The following is a 19,564-nucleotide window of genomic DNA, read 5'->3' as shown; positions in this document are numbered from 1 at the left end:
CTTTAGGAATAACAATCCTGCTACAGAACAGAAGTCATATTAACAGTGGATAGTGGAAAACTGAATACCAAAGCCGTCATGGAGAGGAGAGGAAGAGGAGTGACACAAGGGTGCAAGCCTTAGGGGGGCAAACCATATTTTCACCAATTGTCTAAAGCCGAGTGATCATTTTGGTTTCCTATGTGGTGGAAAGAATTGGATGCAGCCAATGGATTTAGAGAATTTAATGTAAATTTAGACAACACATTTTAGAATTTTCTGGACGTATCAGTAACCGTCACGAGGTTCCTCCTGACCTCATGTAGAGTGGGAATATATATCTCTACATTTCTGGATCTACCTGATGTCACACATAGATAAAGTTCCCTTATTAAGAATATCGGCTTTATTTCGGTTTTACACAACTCTCAGGTTTCCGAACACGCTCTGCACTTCAGCTCTTAATTATGGAACTCCAGTGGAATATTATGGGGCTTTGAAGACTGGTTGAAAAAGATGGAGAACAGCGGGAGCAGAAGCTATGGACCAGCCAATCTAACCATCTACAGAGTCAAACTCAACAGCTCAAACTCAAGCTCAGAGTTCACCGGCGTCCAGCTCATCCAGTCCTACAAGCCGGTCATCATCCCATGCTACGCTCTGGTGGTGCTGATAGGCATATTTGGGAACTACCTTCTCCTCTATGTGATTTGGAGAACCAAAAAGATGCACAATGTCACCAACTTCTTTATTGGAAACCTGGCTTTTTCTGACATGCTTATGTGTGCCACCTGCGTGCCCTTCACCCTTGCCTATGCCTTCAACTCCCAGGGCTGGGTGTTTGGAAAGTTTATGTGTTACTTTGTGTTCCTGATACAGCCAGTAACCGTATACGTGTCTGTCTTTACCTTGACGGCCATAGCGGTGGACAGGTAACTTTTCCTTCTCTTTTTATCTTGCTGAAAATATTTTGCTTAAATGTCAAATGTGAAGGAGAATAAAATCAGAGACCATGCATGGAAAGATGAAACATGGGTAGACCGATGTATAAAATAACATATATGTCTTGCATAAAGTGTACTTTCCCACTGGTTCTCAGGAGTGACATCAAGTTTAATTTATCCAGTAGTGTTGATAGAAGAGGTTTGAAACACCGTTCATCCAACCTGATCCATGTGAATGTATGTGATGTGCCCTAAAAACCAACTGTGGTTTTAGGAATATTCATTTTCAAAAACATATAACCCATGATTGTCAGGAGCCGGCCCTACATACTTCTCCCTCCCATTTAGACAATGTCCTCATCGTCTGGGAAAGAAGAAAAAAACACTCTAATAATAGAAAAAAATTTAAGTACCTGAACTTTAGAGTTGAAATAGGAAGTGGAAAAGGAAACACAGAAAACATTGAACAATATAATACTTTTAACGGTTGATACAAGAAGATTACAGATCACACACCCCAATTCCTGACGATCTACACCACCCACTCTCCGGTAGCTTGACAGACGATCTTGGTGAATCCTGTAAAGAAAAACACACAAAACAACAATAAAATGCACATTACTGCTATATTTTTAGAAGGCAAAGTCTCATCCTCATCCGACAATGAGACTCTCTCTCCTCAAGTGCTGAGAATTTACAAGCTAGCGAGGAAGACCAAGACATTTTTTTGTGCAGACCCACACCACCTGGTGGTAAGAGTCATGAAGTGCAAGTCCTTCTTTAAAGCCGTTCTTCACCCTAAAGGGGAAGTTCCGCTAATCTGATCCCTCCCCCCCCTCCGGTGCCACAATCGACACCTTTCAGGGGGGAGGGGGGTGCAGTTATCTGGACAATCCAGGTAACTGCACCCACTTCCGGCCAGACTGCCGCAGACCCCCCGCCCCCCCCCCCCCCCCGTTGTGTTCTGGGAAACACACAGTTCCCAGAGACACAGCGGGGGACCATAAGAGACGCGCAGCGCGACTCGCGCATGCGCAGTAGGGAACCGGGCAGTGAAGCCGTCATGCTTCACTTCCCGATTCCCTGACAGAGGATGGCGGCGGTGGCAGCAGCGAGACGAGCGATCGCTCGTCATCTGCCGCCGACATCGCTGGACCCTGGGACAGGTAAGTGTGATTTTATTAAAAGTCAGCAGCTGCAATATTAGAAGCTGCTGGCTTTTAATATTTTTTTTTTAGGTGCAGCTCCTCTTTAAACAAGTGCTGTGACCCATGAATAGCCTTGACACGGAGATTTCTTAGGAAACTAACACTAACTAGCTACCCCACAGTACATGTATTCAAGAAAAAAGAAAAATAAATTATTTTGAGCCAAGAAAAAAAACAGTCCCTATAGTCTACCAATAAAACCTTGGGTCAGGCAAAGTAAGTGTTTTTCCCTGAGCGTTTACTGTAGTAATGAAGTAAACAACATTGCCCCTTCCCAGCCGGCAGATAACAACTTTGTCCGAGTAAATATGTCTTCCATAACTCCAATGCTGGAGACAGCTGGTGAATCGCTCATACGTATCAGGGACACAAACTTTCTTCCAGAATGGTTTAGGAACCTTCAAATAGTCCCATACATCACTTGCGTACCAGTCCTCTCGATTCTCCTCAATTTCCCTCATAATCTCCTCAGGAACATAAGGGAATTCCAGTCCATATTCTGTTGCCACCCACTTATTCACCAGCTGCTGGGACCGTGCAAGCCTGGGCAGAGCTCGAGCACTTCCAACCCCGAGAGGCACACAGGAATTTGGAGATTTGCGCACCATTGCAAAAGACGTTTTCTTTGGTTCAGGTAAACTGACAGGCTTTGGTAAAGTTAAGTCTATGGTAGTAGGGGTTCCCGCCTGAGACGATGCACTCCCCGAATTAAGGGCTAGTAGCCAGCCAGAGGCACTGCAAGTTACGGCCACATCATCTGCATTTATCCATAACATCTCCCGGGGCAAAGTCTCAAAAAGATAATTTTCCCCTACATCGGAGAGAGAATCTAACTCCGAATCTAGGGGTGCAACGGATCGTCACCGATCCGTGATCCAAACGGGTCACCCCGCTCGGATCGGCACATGCCGCGTTCCGCAGAGCGATCCGCGGTCTCGGCCTTAGGAAAGGCCACGGCTTCGGCCTAGCTCCGAAGCGGCGGCCATCTTTCTACACCCAGGCTGTTTACACTGTGATTGCTCCAACCGAGCGATCACTTGTAAACAAACCGGCGTCATGTCATGACGCCGGTTCCTCTCTCCCCTCTCTGTACTAATCTGTACAGTGGAGGGGAGAGATCCAGAGATGGAAGCAGCCATCCCTCCATACCCTGCAATACCCTGCCAATACTCTAGCAATACTCTGCAATACCCTGCCAATACTCTATAAATACTCTAGTAATACTCTGCAATACCCTGCCAATACTCTAGCAATACTCTAGCAATACTCTAGCAATACTCTATTACAGGGGTAGGGAACCTATGGCTCTCGAGCCAGATGTGGCTCTTTTGATGGCTGCATCTGGCTCTCACCTCTCAATCCGCGGATTGCGTGGTGTGCCAATCCGTGCATTGAGCCCATAGGAAAGGCCGCAGCTTCGGCCTAGCTCCGGAGCTGTGGCCATCTTGGTACACCCGGGGGTGGCCTAGGTGAGCGGTGCACTGATGTCATCATCACCCGTCTAAACTGCTCCTGGATCTGCCTGCCTGTGTAGTGGTAAGCAAGCAAACAATCATAGGGGAGATGTGGATATTACAGTGGGGGAGATGATGTGGATATTACAGTTATAATTGAAATTAGTCGATTAATCAATAAAAATAAAATAAAAATTGTTTTAAACATATTGTATGGCTCTCGCGGAATTACATTTTAAAATATGTGGCATTCATGGCTCTCTCAGCCAAAAAGGTTCCCTACCCCTGCTCTAGCAATATTCTAGCAATACTCTGCAATACTCTAGCAATACTCTAGCAATACCCTGCCAATACTCTAGCAATACTCTGCGATAACCTGTCTGCCAATACTCTGCGATACCCTGCCTGCCAATACTCTGCGATACCCTGCCTGCCAATACTCTGCGATACCCTGCCTGCCAATACTCTGCGATACCCGGCCATACTCTGTGATACCCGGCCATACTCTGTGATACCCGGCCATACTCTGCGATACCCAGCCATACTCTGCGATACCCAGCCATACTCTGCGATGCTCAGCCGTACCCAGCCGTACTCAGCCGTACTCAGCCATACCCAGCCGTACTCAGCCGTACCCAGCCATGCTCAGCCGTACCCAGCCATGCTCAGCCGTACCCAGCCATGCTCAGCCGTACCCAGCCATACTCAGCCAATATTACAGTGGGGGAGATTGTGTATATTACAGTGGGGACTATATGGTGGTGGAATTTTCACAGGTTTTTGCAAGTTAAATTATTATTTGCTGATCCGAAAAATGATCCGATCCGTGACTCTGATCCGAGGAACTAATGAGTTTTTTGATCCGTTGCACCCCTATCCGAATCCCCCAACTCCTCTGCTGGCAGATAATTATTTACAGTCCCGCTCAACACAATTGCCCCAGATTTCGCACCAGTAATTGTGGCGGACTTCTCCGGAATGATCTCCTTCCTCCGATCCGATCCCGATAAACTTTGAGATGGACCTCTACTGCAGCTACTCTCTTTGAAGCAGGCCCAGTAGTGGTGGTGACAGTGGACGAAGTGGTGTCAATGACATCCGGAGTAGTTCCTCCAGTAACGGCAGTAACAGCATCTCCCTCCGGGACACTGGCAGCAGCAGACAATGTAGAAGTTGTAGGCCTCACCACAGGAGTGTAGATAATAGACTCCTCAGTGGCAACGCCCGTGGCCCAGTCCATGTGGTAGGCCCTAGGCGGCACAATAGGTTGTTCCAGCTTGAACGGGTATTCTCCACACCGGAGGCAACAAACAAACGTCCGGGGGCTTGCAATTAGTCCCTCACACTTTCCGCAGAGCATCCCAAGGGCCTTAACTTCTCCCGACATATACAGGATAAAACGCCCCTGCGGTAACAGGCGAATTCCGTCAGCACAGTCCCAGGCAGTCTCACACTCATGGGATTCCCACCAAAGGCATCCTAGGTCCCAAGATAGACGGTGTCCTTGGCACTCTGAACATTTCCACTTTTATTTCTCTTCCGCACCAAAACACAAACTACTTCCTCTCTCTCCTACGACACACTCACGCGGTGCCTCGTGCAGGGAAAATAAACAGGCAAGACTCCTCCCACTGGTTCCTCTGGTCACGCAATTTGCAGGCTTTTTCCAACTCCGCCCACAGTTTTTGTGCCAAAAGTGGATGTCAATCACTCTTTGCAGAAATGGCGCAGTCCAAAAATTATAACCCTCTACTAGGGATGAGCCGAACACCCCCGGTTCGGTTCGCACCAGAACTTGCGAACGGCCCCCACGTTCGTTACGAACGTTAGAACCCCATTGAAGTCTATGGGACTCGAACGTTCGAAATGGAAAGTGCTAATTTTAACGGCTAATATGCAAGATACTGTCCTAAAAAGGGTTTGGGGACCTGCCTCCTGCCTCAGGGGACATGGGTCACTGCAAAAAAAAGTTTTAAAAACGGCCGTTTTGGCGGGAGCACTGATTTTAATGACGATTAAAGTGAAAAAAAAAAAAGTGAAATATTCCTTTAAATATGGTGCCTGGGGGGTGTCTGTAGTATGCCTGTGAAGTGCCACGTGTTTCCCGTGTTTAGAACAGTCCCTGCACAAAATGACATTAAACGGAAATAACACCATTTAAAACTGCTTGCGGTTTTAATGTTATATCTGGTTCCTGCAATATGGTTGAAAATCATTGAGAAAAATGGCATGGGTAGCCCTCCCTGCCCATTACCAGCCCCTTTGGGTCTTGTACGCATATTAAGGGGAACCCCGTACCCATATTAAAAAAAGGAAATACGTGTGGCCCCCAGGCCCTATATACTCAGAACAGCAGTATACAGGCGGTGCAAACAAGACAGGGACTGTGTAGGTTTGTTGTGTTAAGTTGAATCTGTTTGTAATTTTCAACCGGTACATTTTTAAAGTGTAGCTCCAGTCAAAAAAACTATTTTTAAGCTTTTTGGAAAACATAGGGAAGGGTTATCACCCCTGTATAATTTGTTTTGTCGTCCGTCTTTTTTCATCTCACTTGCTGCTGTCTCCTTCCGTTTGCAAGTAGGAGATGTTTGTAAGTTGGATGTTTGAAAGTAGGGGCCTGCCCTATATTATAGCGGTATGTACTGGGTACAGAGCACGCAGACAGCACGCACTATCTCCTAACACTACTGACTGCAAGCTCTATTATTAACCACTTGACCACTGGGCACTTAAACACCCTTAATAACCAGACCAATTTTCAGCTTTCGGTGCCCTCACATTTTGAATGACAATTACTCAGTCATGCAACACTGGACCTATATGAAATGTTTGTCCTTTTTTTCACACAAATAGAGCTTTCTTTTGGTGGTATTTAATCACCTCTCAGTTTTTTTTATTTTTTGTGCTATAAAAGAAAAAAGACCGGAAATTCTGCGAAAAAATGAATTTTTCTTTGTTTCTGTTATAAAATTTAGCAGATTAGTAATTTTTTCTTTATAATTTTTTTTTTTTACTGGTTACATGTTTTGAGTTGCAGAGGAGGTCTAGGACTAGAATTATTGCTCTCGCTCTAACGTTCTCGGCGATACCTCACATGTGTGGTTTGAACACCGTTTTCATATGTGGGCGGGGCTTACGCATGTGTTCGCTTCTGCATGCGAGCACATGGGGACATGGGCGCTTTAAATTTTTTATTTATTTTTTATTGTTCATTTTACTTTATTTATTTTAGTTTGACATTTTTTTCCCCAAAAATATATTTTTGATCACTTTTATTCCTATTACAAGGAATGTAAACATCCCTTGTAATAGGAATATGGGGTGACAGGTCCTCTTTACAGTGAAATCTGGGGGGTCAATATGACCCCACATCTCACCTCTAGGCTGGGAAGCCTGAAATGAAAAATAAAAAAAAGATTTTGGCTTTGATCGTACTGGCGAGTTGGTAGAAGCACCGGAGGGCGGTGAGGGGTGGGGGGCGTCTATGGCTGGGTATTTCAGGGTATCACCGAGTATGGCTGGGTATCTCCGAGTATGGCTGGGTATGGCAATTTATGGCAGGGTATTGCAGAGTATTGGCGGGGTACTACAGAGTAATAGCAGGGTACTGCAGAGTATTGGGGAGTACTACAGAGTAATGGCAGGGTACTGCAGAGTAATGGGGGTTACTGCAGAGTAATGGGGGGTACTGCAGAGTAAAGGCAGGGTACTGCAGAGTAATGGCAGGGTACTGCAGAGTAATGGCAGGGTACTGCACTGCAGAGTAATGGCGGGGTACTGCAGAGTAATGGCGGGTACTGCAGAGTATTGGGGGGTACTGCAGAGTAATGGCAGGGTACTGCAGAGTAATGGCAGGGTACTGCACTGCAGAGTAATGGCGGGGTACTGCAGAGTAATGGCGGGTACTGCAGAGTATTGGGGGGTACTGCAGAGTAATGGCAGGGTACTGCAGAGTAATGGCAGGGTACTGCACTGCAGAGTAATGGCGGGGTACTGCAGAGTAATGGCGGGTACTGCAGAGTATTGGGGGGTACTGCAGAGTAATGGCAGGGTACTGCAGAGTAATGGGGGTTACTGCAGAGTAATGGGGGGTACTGCAGAGTAATGGCAGGGTACTGCAGAGTAATGGCAGGGTACTGCAGAGTAATGGGGGGTACTGCAGAGTAATGGCAGGGTACTGCAGAGTATGCACTGGTATTGCAGAGTATTGGCAGGGAATTGAGGGGTTAAATTCGGTGAGCAGCGATGTGGGCACTGCAGATGCAGCCCACATCGCTGCTGACACCGATCTCTTTCCCCTCCACTGTACCGATCGGTACAGAGAGGGGAGGGAGGAACCGGCGTCATAACATGACGCCGGTTTGTTTACAAGTGATCACTCCGTCATTTGACGGAGCGATCACGTGGTAAATGGCCGCGACAAGCGGCCGTTTACCGTGATCCGTGATGCGCCGGGTCCTGTGGACCCGGCGGTCACGGATGCTCTCGAGTGCGCGCCCCAGGGGGCGCGCGAGAGCAGAATTCTGGGAGGCCGTTAATTAACGGCCTCTCAGAGTTAAACAACCGCCCTGAAGCCGTTAATCGGCAATGGGCGGTTGTTAAGTGGTTAAAGATAGATCACTAGCTAGCTATATAGGTGAGGTGAATATAGTGGTGTATACTGCGGTCAGGGCACAGACAATAACCACTACACAAGAGCAAGATAGGAAATCAGCCAAAAACGATTGGTGTGTAACTGTGTTGAAGGTACACAGAACACCCACTGCTTCAGATGCCAACACACTACACGAGGCCGCCTCAAAGGCGGCCTTATATAGTGTGGGGCGTGCACTACACAGCCTGAGCTATGATTGGCCACAGGCAGGATGCCTGTGGCCAATCATGGCTCTCCTCGCTGCTGGCGCTGCGATTGGCCAAGCATGCGGGGTCACAGTGCATGCTTGGCCAATCATGAGCCAGCAATGCACTGCGCCATCGCAGTGCATTGTGGGCCGTGCGCGCCATACGAATTTTGATGCGAACGGACCAAGAGTTCGGATTTCGCCGAACGGACGAACAGCCAATGTTCGAGTCGAACGTACGTTCGACTCGAACACGAAGCTCATCCCTACCCTCTACCATGCAAACACTACATGGTGGACAATTCTCTTTCTTTGCTAGGGGTAACGGCAAATCCCGGACTGCGAGCCCCCACATGTAGCACTGACCCCCGAAGGAGCTGCTGGTTTGATTTGGGCTTACCGTTACCTTCTTGACCTCGCCTCCATCTAGGGGTTCACGTGGTAGATGGTCCAAAGAAATGCAGAAACTGACACTGAATCCTCTTTTGGGTTATTTATTTAGAAGATAACTCAGTTTCTTAGTAAAGGTAGAGAGTTAGAAAGGAAGTTCAGGTACTTTTGGAACTGCAAATTCCAGAGAATAAACGTTTCACATCTGGATTCTTACAACCTCCAGATAGACCTCCTCTCACTAGGCCTAGCAGCCGGCAGGGTGTTAAGCAAAAGAAAAATCTCTGCCACAGACTTGGATGTAGAACATTTGAAAAGCAAAAGTCTCTGCCACAGACTTGGGTGTAACTGAGGGACGTAGACAAATTTAGAGAACTATGATACGGTACCAGTATCTCTCAGCTGGTCCGGTGATACTATATTAATATAGATCCACAAAGTGTCCTTCAACTGAGCCTCCAGGCTCCTCCTGAGAAACCAGCCTTACGCATGGCCTTCTCCCTAAGCGTCCTCCCCTGGATACTTCTCCAGTTGCTGGGCCTCTCCCTAGATGAGAGCACCGGACCACCTTTGAATCATTACGGCCTCATATCCATTCAGGCCTGTCCCTGCAGTTGCTTCACCTCGGGTTATCCAGCCTCACGGCTCGGATTTGCATGGATGCCAGGAGGGCCATGGGGGCTGGACAGGAGGACCAGGACCAAACAGACAGAAAATCTCTTCTGGACCGGAACCCAGAAGCACATGATCGCAGTACCTTAAATACCACCTCCCAGAATGCACAGCAGGAAAACACTCCCACTGGGCTGGTTCCAAGACAAGGATGGCACTCAATACACCCAACTAGACTGCGTTCTACCACTTGCTGGCGGTGACAGCGACACCTGCGGCCAAAGAGGACCCAGTGCAATCCAGCTAGACTGGTACTGAAGCCATAATTTAGCAAAATTAGCCCTAAAACCCAACTGGTTTTAGGAATATTAATTTTCAAAAACCTATAGCCTGTGCTCGTCAGGAGCTGGCGCTACGGGTAATAATGTCCACTATCATTAAAACTACTGATTTTATTCGTATTTATTTAAAAATTGATAATTATTAGACATGTGCACACTGAAATATTTTGTTTTGGAATTTCGTTTTCATCCAAAAAATAAATTTATTTAATTACTCCCTTAATTCATTTTTATTTATTTCATTGCATTAAAAAATACATTTGTCTGAAAATCCGAAATAATTAAGGTGGAATCTGTCATTGAAGGCTCATGGTGTCTGTGGAATGTTCCAAGAAAATTTGACGGAGCAGCTAAACTGTACGACGACCGCAATCGTACATTTCCAGTCGAATGTTCCGCCTACAAGCTATAGTAGAATTCTAATGTTGTATGACACCAGTAATAATTATATTTATTAATTATTATTACTTGTCAACCAACATTAGAATTCTTCTATGGCCTATGGGCGGAGCATTTGACCATAAATGTCCGCTCGCGGCGAATGCTTTCGTCAAATTTTTATGTTGAATCTTTTCTCTCTATGTTGAATAATCTTGGACTAATAGAGTTAGGTTAGGCACATTCGACCCTTTTTGCTTTTGTCTCTATAATGTCGAATCTTTTCTCTCTATGTCGAATCTTTCCTCTCTATGTCGAATCTTCTCTCTCCATGTCGAATCTTGTCTCTATGTCGAATCTTTTCTCTCTATGTCGAATCTTTTCTCTCTATGTCGAATCTTTTCTCTCTATGTCGAATCTTTTCTCTCTATGTCGAATCTTTTCTCTCTATGTCGAATCATTTCTCTCTATGTCGAATCTTTTCTCTCTATGTCGAATCTTTTCTCTCTATGTCGAATCTTGTCTCTCTATGTCGAATCTTGTCTCTCTATGTCGAATCTTGTCTCTCTATGTCGAATCTTGTCTCTCTATGTCGAATCTTGTCTCTCTGTCGAATCTTGTCTCTCTATGTCGAATCTTGTCTCTATGTCGAATCTTCTCTCTATGTCGAATCTTTTCTCTCTATGTCGAATCTTGTCTCTCTATGTCGAATCTTGTCTCTCTCTGTTGAATCTTGTCTCTCTATGTCAAATCTTGTCTCTCTATGTCAAATCTTGTCTCTCTATGTCAAATCTTTTCTCTCTATGTCGAATCTTGTCTCTCTCTGTCGAATCTTTTCTTTCTATGTCGAGTCTTTTTTCTCTATGTCAAATCTTTTCTCTCTATGTTGAATCTTTTCTCTCTATGTGGAATAATCTTGGACTAATAGAGTTAGGTTAGGCACATTCGACCTTTTTTGCTATTGTCTCTATAATGTCGAATCTTTTCTCTCTATGTCGAATCTTTTCTCTCTATGTCGAAACTTTTCTCTCTATATACAATAATCTTGGACTAAGGGCTAAGGTTAGGCACATTCGACCACAGGTTCGATGGACACAGATCGCTATTGTCAGTGGCATTTCGAATCTCCTATCTGTATCTAACTGCTTTCACAACGAAAAACGAAAATAAAGCATTTGTTTATGTCGGATCTTTCGGTTTTTGAATTCTGCACGTTTGTTATTGTGTGTTAAAATGATAACGAAAATACCCAAAATTTTAACTAAAATGCATTCGGACGAAAACGAATGCACATTTCTAATAATTAGATCCATAAAGTGAGGCCCGAAACGGAAAAGACAGAAAAGGAAAAGTAGTGCAGGGTCGGGCATGACCGTGTGTTTAGGGGAGACAATGCATGGGTTAATATGAAGAGATAAGAGGGGAGGGGACAGTGAGTAAAGTCCAAGGGGGAGTGGTAATATATAAGGAGGAGGCGGGGCTGGGCTGAGGAACAGACAGTTGTGGAGAAAGAAAGGAGGGGGCAGTTTTTCCCACCCGCCCTCCCTATATGTTGTCTGTGTTTGTTGGTTTATGTGTTTTCTTTCTTTCAGGAGCATGGCAGATGGTGGTCATGGCAGCTGTGGATTGGCGGTGTTTTGTTGGTCTTTGACGGTGGCAGTAAACATATGTGATGGAAAGGGGTGGGGGGCTCATCGGTAGTATGTGCCCCTCCGGTGTATTCCAGTGAAAGGTTAGCTGGAATACTGTAATGGTTGCACTGCGGGAAGGGGGTTGTCTCCGAGCTGATTATCCGCTGGAGGCCTATCGTGTGGAAAAAGGTCCCGCAGTGTATTGGTGGAATATGTGTTGGAGTTCCGGGGTGCCTTCAAAGACCAACAGACTGGAGTTGAACAAGTTGTTACGGAGGTGATATTTTGGTATATATTTGATATTGGAGTTATTTATATGGTGTGAATAATAAATAGGCTGCTATGGCCATTTATACTCCAAAATGAAGGCGTGGTCTCATCATTTTAGAAGGGTAAGAAATGGGGATGTTGGAGTACAAGTGGTATAGCAGTAAGAGGCAGGTTGGGTACCTCTGAACTACACTGGTCATGTGCTTGCCGCCAGGGCCGTTTTTAAGGCAGGGCAAAAGGGGCAGCTTCCCTGGGCCCTGTCATTGTTGTGGGGCCCAAAGCAGCTGCCTCATACTTGCCAACTATCCTGGTTTAAATTCCCTTGTTCCTTGAGGTTTTAGTCCCGTGCTGTGTCCCGATATCTGAGTTTGAAGTGCTGCTACTAATGCTGCCCAGCTGTCCTTTTGTTGTGTACAGATGACTCACTTGCAGAGCCTGTGTTTACATGTAAATTACCAGCATTCATATGTAAATAGCAGTGGCATTCATTTGTAAATAGCGGCGGCCGGTGGCATTGATATGTATTTCTTGCCCCCCTGTGGTCATATCCACAGTAATCTCTAGCAGCCAATCAACAAGCAGAAATCATGTGCTGTAACCTCTAGCAACTAATCAGTGAGCCGTAATGTGTGCTGTAACCTCTAGTAACCAGTCAGTGAGCGGTAATGATACACTGTAACCTCTGGCAACCAATCGTAACAGCTGCCTGATCTGATTCAGTAAACTGATTTTGAATCCAGCTGTTATTTATTGTAGAGAAGGTGGAGAGCAAAACTGCATGGGGGGGGGCCCAAGAAAAGTTTTGCCCAGGGTCCAGTCAATATTAAAGACGGCCCTGCATGCCGCTCTTTTGCACAAGGCATTGATCACACAGAGGTCAAAAAAACATGAACTGTGTATTGCAAAAGGTTCAACGAGGTTCAACTATGCCCAGCCAGGTGCACCCCCATTATGAGCCACTTAAGAAACCTGTAGCAGTAATGCCCACAGCTTCTGCAACAAGGAGCAGGAATGCAACCTGGCTGGTTCAACCCAACTCCTTCGGAATCACTCTCTAACACTATAGGCCAGTGATGGCGAACCTTGGCACTCCAGATGTTTTGAAACTACATTTCCCATGATGCTCATGCACTCTGCAGTGTAGCTGAGCATCATGGGAAATGTAGTTCCAAAACATCTGGGGTGCCAAGGTTCGCCATCACTGCTATAGGCTATATGGAAACTTGCCCCTACACGGACCACTCACCAAATCAGGGAGCATGTGTCTTAAATAAGCATGGCCCCACCTAAGATGGCCGAGGAATTCCTATACAGCAAGTATGATCCTTGGCCTTGTAGGAAGCGGAGACCTTATGAGTCATGATAATGGCTTTCTACCAGCTATTACCCTCGGGCCAAGGTCCCATTCCAACTACAGTATACATGTAAGTGGCTACTAAATTGCTTTTCCCCAGAAGAATTGGTTCTATGAAGACAGTGTGTGCAACCTTAATTTATTTTTCATTACGATCGTCTGCCCAGAACATTATTTGCTATGGCTGCGCTTTGAAGGGACAATAATCTTCTTAGATTTAATTAACTTGCCCAGCCATATCTCAGAAAGATTTATTACCTTCTTGCTGCAAGAAAAGTACTGTATGTTCTCCCCTCATCTGCAGTGGTAACCCAAGAAACAGATGCTTCTTCTTCAATATGTTGAAAGGGTAGAGTGTAAAGTTAGAGTTCTTCTCTCTCATAGTCTTGTCTCTCGTCTCGTCTGCAATATGTGGTGATGTGCAATTCGTATTTGTTAACTATTAGGCCAAAAAGTTCAATTTTGGCCAGCCCCTTCTTCCACATGTTTGCTGTGTCCCCCACATGGCTTCTCGCAAACTACAAACAGGACTTCTTATGACTTTCTTTCTCCAATGTCTTTCTTCTTGTCACTCTTCCATAAAGGGCAGATTTGTGGAGAGACGACTAATAGTTGTCCTGTGGACAGATTCTCCCCCCTGAGCTGTGGATCTCTGCAGGTCCTCCAGAGTCACCATGGACCTCTTGGCTCTTCTCTGATGAATGTTCTCCTTGCCTGACGGCCATGTCTTGGTAGGTTTGCAGTTGCGCCCATACTCTTTCCATTTTCCGATGATGGATTGAACCGTGAGATGTCCAAAGCTTGGGAGATTTTTTAATAACCTAACCCTGCTTTATACTTCTCCTCAACTTTATGCCCTTGTACACACGGTTGGACCTTCTGACAACCAAATCCGTTGGATTTTTTCAGACGGATTTTGTCCGAAACTGTTGCATACACACGGTCGGACAAAGTTGTTGGAAAATCTGATTGTGCATAACGTGATGACGTTATTTTGTTACGACGGGACTACGTTCAGGCTAGTAGCCAACAGCTTTGGTCTAGGAAGTTGATCTGAGCATGCGTGGCACTTTGTCCGTCGGAGTAGGCTACACATGATCGGAGTATGTCCGACCGGAGCATTTTGTCGGAAGATTTTACGGACAAGTTGGAAAACTTGGTCCGTCGGCTACTCCGACGGAAACAGTCCGATGGAGACCACACACAGTCAGATTATCCGCCAAAACGGTCCGATAGGACACATTCCGTCTGAATCTCCGACTGTCTGTACAAGGGCTATCCCTGACCTGTCTGGTGTGTTCCTTGGCCTCCATGGTGCTGTTTGTTCACTAAGGTTCTCTAACAAACCTCTGAGAGCTTCACAGAACAGCTGTATTTATATTGAGATTAAATGACACACAGGTGGACTCTATTTATTAATTAGGTGACTTCTGAAGGCGATTGGTTCCACTAGATTTTAGTTAGGGGTATCAGAGTAAAGGGGGCTGAATACAAATGCCCCCCCCCCCCTCCCACACACACTTTTCATATATGTATTTGTAAAAAAAATGTGAAAACCATTTATCATTTTCCTTCCACTTCACAATTATGTGGCACTTTGTGTTGGTCTATCACAGGGATATGCAATTAGCGGACCTCCAGCTGTTGCAAAACTACAAGTCCCAAAAGAGTCTGCAAAAGACTTGAGAGCGGGGGGGAGGTTCACCTTCCAGCAGGACAACGACCCGAAACATCCAGCCAGAGCTACAATGGAATGGTTTACATCAAAGCATATTCATGTGTTAGAATGGCCCAGTCACAGTCCAGACCTAAATCCCATTGAGAATCTGTGGCAAGACTTTTGCTGTTCACAGACGCTCTCCATCCAATCTGACAGAGCTTGAGATATTTTGAAAAGAAGAAGAATGGGCAGAAATGTCCTCTCTAGATGTGCAAAGCTGGTAGAGACATCCCCAAAAAGACTTGTAGAGAAAGGGGGTTCTACAAAGTATTGACTTATGTGCCACTTTGTGTTGGTCTATCACAAACTGTAGGTTTAGTCCACCAGCATGTGCTGCAGGAATGAGGGCTGGTTTCTTCTCCCTCAGTTTTTTTAAGATGGAGTCTGAGCTCCCAGGAGGCCCATGTTTTCTTTTATTAAAGCTAAACAGCCTTAAGGATCGGCCTATTTTTTACACTTGGTGTTTACGGGCACAAGAGGCAGAACAGCGACGTGTGTGTGTGTAAACACGAAAATCCCTTTTCGGTTCTGAGAGGAGATGCAGATCGTGAGTTCCTAATAGCTAGGAATCACAATCCATCACTTCCTCTAGGCCAGTCCCCTCCCCCTTCAGTTAGAACGCACAATCAGAGAACACACTTAACCACTTGATCGCCCCCCCCCCCCCCCCTAGTGTTAACCCCTTCCCTGCCAATGACATTTTTACAGTAATCCGTGCATTTTTATAGCACTGATGGCTGTATAAATGTCAGTGGTCCCAAAAATGTGTCAGGTGTCCGATGTGTCCGCCGTAATGTCGCAGTCATGATAAAAATCGCAGATCGCCGCCAATAAAAATAATAACAATAAAAATGTGATAAATCTATCCCCTATTTTGTAGACGCTATAACCTTTGCGGAAACCAATCAATATACGCTTATTGCGATTTTTATTACCAAAAATATGTAGAAGAATACGTATCGGCCTAAACTGAGAAAAAAAAAATTGCTTTTTTTTTTTTTTAACCACTTGACCACCGGCACTTAAACACCCTTAATAACCAGACCAATTTTCAGCTTTCGGTGCTCTCACATGTTGAATGACAATTACTCAGTCATGCAAAACTGTACCCATATGAAATTTTTGTCCTTTTTTCACACAAATGGAGCTTTCTTTTGGTGGTATTTAATCACCGCTGGGTTTTTATTTTTTGTGCTATAAAAGAAAAAAGACCGAAAATTCTGTAAAAAAATGAATTTTTCATCGTTTCGGTTATAAAATTTAGCAGATTAGTAATTTTTTTTGATAAATTTTGGCCAAAATTTATACTACTACATATCTTTGGTAAAAATAAGTACAAATTGGTGGATATTATTTGGTCTTTGTGAAAGTTATAGAGTCCACAAGCTATGGTGCCTATATCTGAAAATTTATCACACCTGAAGTACTGACGGCCTATTTCAATTCTTGAGACCCTAACATGCCAGAAAAGTACAAATACCCCCCAAATGACCCCTTTTTGGAAAGAAGACATTCCAAGGTATTTAGTAAGAGGCATTATGAGTTTTTTGACATTGTCATTTTTTCCCACAATTCTTTGCAAAATCAAGATTTTTTTTCCTTTTTTTTTTTTTTCACAAAATTGTCATAATATCATTTTATTTCTCACACACAGCATATGCATACCACAAATTACACCCCAAAACACATTCTGCTATTACTCCCGAGTACGGCGATACCACATGTGTGAGACTTTTACACAGCGTGGCCACATACAGAGGCCCAACATGCAGGGAGCGCCCGCCATCAGGCGTTCTGGAGCACCCAGGACAATTCTGACATTTCTCTCCTACATGTAAAAATCATCATTTATTTGTTAGAAAATTACATAGAATCCCAAAACATTATATATGTTTTTCTAGCAAAGACCCTAGAGAATACAATGGTGGTTGTTGCAACTTTTTATCTCGCAAGGTATTTGCACAGCAATTTTTCGAACGCGTTTTTTTGGGAAAAAAAACAGTTTTGTGCTTAAAAAAAAAAAAATAGTAAAGTTAGCCCAATATTTTTGCATAATGTGATAGATGAAGTTACGCCGAGTAAATAGATATCCAACATGTCACTCTTCAAAATTGCACACGCTCGTGGAATGGCGCCAGACGTCGCTACTTAAAAATCCCCTATAGGCGACGCTTTACATTTTTTTACTGGTTATATGTTTTGAGTTACAGAGGAGGTCTAGGGCTAGAATTATTTCTCTCGCTCTAACGTTCGCATTGATACCTCACATGTATGGTTTGAACACCGATTTCATATGTGGGCGGGACTTACGTATGCGTTCGCTTCTGCATGCGAGCACATGGGGACAAGCGCTTTTTTTTTTTTTTTATTGTTCATTTTACTTTATTTATTTTAGTTTGACATTTTTTTCCCCAAAAATAAATTTTTTAATCACTTTTATTTCTATTACAAGGAATGTAAACATCCCTTGTTATAGGAATATGGCATGACAGCTCCTCTTTACAGTGAGATATGGGGGGGGGTCAAAAAGACCCCACATCTCACCTCTAGGCTGGGAAGCCCGAAATAAAGAAAAAACTATTCTGTCTTTGATCGTATTGGCGAGTCGGTAGAAGCACCGGAGGGCGGCGGGGGGGTCCCCTCTCGCCTCCTGTAAGAACGATCAAGCAGTGGAACAGCCGCTATGATTGTTCTTATGGTGTAGGGAATCGCCGGCTGAAAAAGCTGATATATGAATGATGCCTGCAGCTACACCCATCATTCAGATATCCCCGCACAAAGTCAAGGACGTCATATGATGGCTGTCTGGGTATTGCAGGATATCACCGACTATGGTTGGGTATTGCAGAGTATCTCCGAGTATGGCTGGGTATGGCAATTTATGGCAGAGTATTGGCAGGGTATTGCAGAGTATTGGCAGGGTATTGCAGAGTATTGGCGGGTATTGCAGAGCATTGGCAAGTATTGCAGAGTATTGGCAGGGTATTGGCAGGGTATTGGCAGATATTGCAGAGTATTGGCAGATATTGCAGAGTATTGGCGGGTATTGCAGAGTATTGGCAGATATTGCAGAGTATTGGCGGGTATTGCAGAGTATTGGCGGGTATTGCAGAGTATTGGCAGGGTATTGCTGAGTATTGGCAAGTATTGCAGAGTATTGGCAAGTATTGCAGAGTATGGGCAGGGTATTGCAGAGTATGGGCAGGGTATTGCAGAGTATTGACGAGTATTGCAGAGTATTGGCGGGTATTGCAGAGTATTGGCGGGTATTGACGGGTATTGCAGAGTATTGGCGGGTATTGACGGGTATTGCAGAGTATTGACGGGTATTGCAGAGTATTGGCGGGTATTGCAGCGTATTGACGGGTATTGCAGCGTATTGGCGGGTATTGCAGAGTATTGCAGAGTATTGGCAGGGTATTGGCAAGTATTGCAGAGTATTGGCAAGTATTGCAGAGTATGGGCAGGGTATTGCAGAGTATTGGCAGGGTATTGCAGAGTATTGGCAGGGTATTGCAGAGTATTGACGGGCATTGCAGAGTATTGACGGGCATTGCAGAGTATTGACGGGTATTGCAGAGTATTGGCGGGTATTGCAGAGTATTGGCGGGTATTGACGGGTATTGCAGAGTATTGACGGGTATTGCAGAGTATTGACGGGTATTGCAGAGTATTGACGGGTATTGCAGAGTATTGGCGGGTATTGCAGAGTATTGGCGGGTATTGCAGCGTATTGGCGGGTATTGCAGCGTATTGACGGGTATTGCAGCGTATTGGCGGGTATTGCAGCGTATTGACGGGTATTGCAGCGTATTGACGGGTATTGCAGCGTATTGACGGGTATTGCAGAGTATTGACGGGTATTGCAGAGTATTGACGGGTATTGCAGAGTATTGACGGGTATTGCAGAGTATTGACGGGTATTGCAGAGTATTGGCGGGTATTGCAGAGTATTGGCGGGTATTGCAGAGTATTGGCTGGTATTGGCGGGTATTGCAGAGTATTGGTGGGAATTGCAGAGTATTGGTGGGAATTGCAGAGTATTGCAGAGTATTGGTGGGAATTGCAGAGTATTGGTGGGAATTGCAGAGTATTGGTGGGAATTGCAGAGTATTGGTGGGTATTACAGAGTATTGGTGGGTATTGCAGAGTATTGGTGGGTATTGCAGAGTATTGGCGAGTATTGGTGGGAATTGCAGAGTATTGGTGGGAATTGCAGAGTATTGGTGGGAATTGCAGAGTATTGGTGGGAATTGCAGAGTATTGGTGGGTATTGCAGAGTATTGGTGGGTATTGCAGAGTATTGGTGGGTATTGCAGAGTATTGGCGGGGTATTGCAGAGTATTGGCGGGGTATTGCAGAGTATTGGCGGGGTATTGCAGAGTATTGGCGGGGTATTGCAGAGTATTGGCGAGTATTGGTGGGAATTGCAGAGTATTGGT

The 19,564-nt window shown here is 45.0% G+C and overlaps 1 protein-coding gene across 2 annotated transcripts in view; it reads left to right on the top strand.

The window, feature by feature from the left end:
- LOC143973813 (prolactin-releasing peptide receptor-like) overlaps positions 1 to 19,564 on the top strand; it is a 162,062-nt gene that overhangs the window by 92,096 nt on the left and 50,402 nt on the right. For both annotated transcript variants that reach the window (XR_013272119.1, XM_077474667.1), the window contains exon 2: positions 7 to 911. Coding sequence is in view for 1 of the 2 variants with exons in the window: in XM_077474667.1 (XP_077330793.1) it covers positions 496 to 911 (416 nt within the window). In the remaining variant the exon portion in view is untranslated. The remainder of the gene's footprint in view (positions 1 to 6; positions 912 to 19,564) is intronic.

The sequence above is a fragment of the Lithobates pipiens genome, unplaced genomic scaffold, assembly GCF_037356315.1.
Source record: "Lithobates pipiens isolate NorthernLeopardFrog02 unplaced genomic scaffold, aLitPip1_a1.2 Scaffold_12, whole genome shotgun sequence".
NCBI classification, from domain to species: domain Eukaryota; kingdom Metazoa; phylum Chordata; class Amphibia; order Anura; family Ranidae; genus Lithobates; species Lithobates pipiens.
This window is presented reverse-complemented; position numbering and strand designations above follow the sequence as displayed.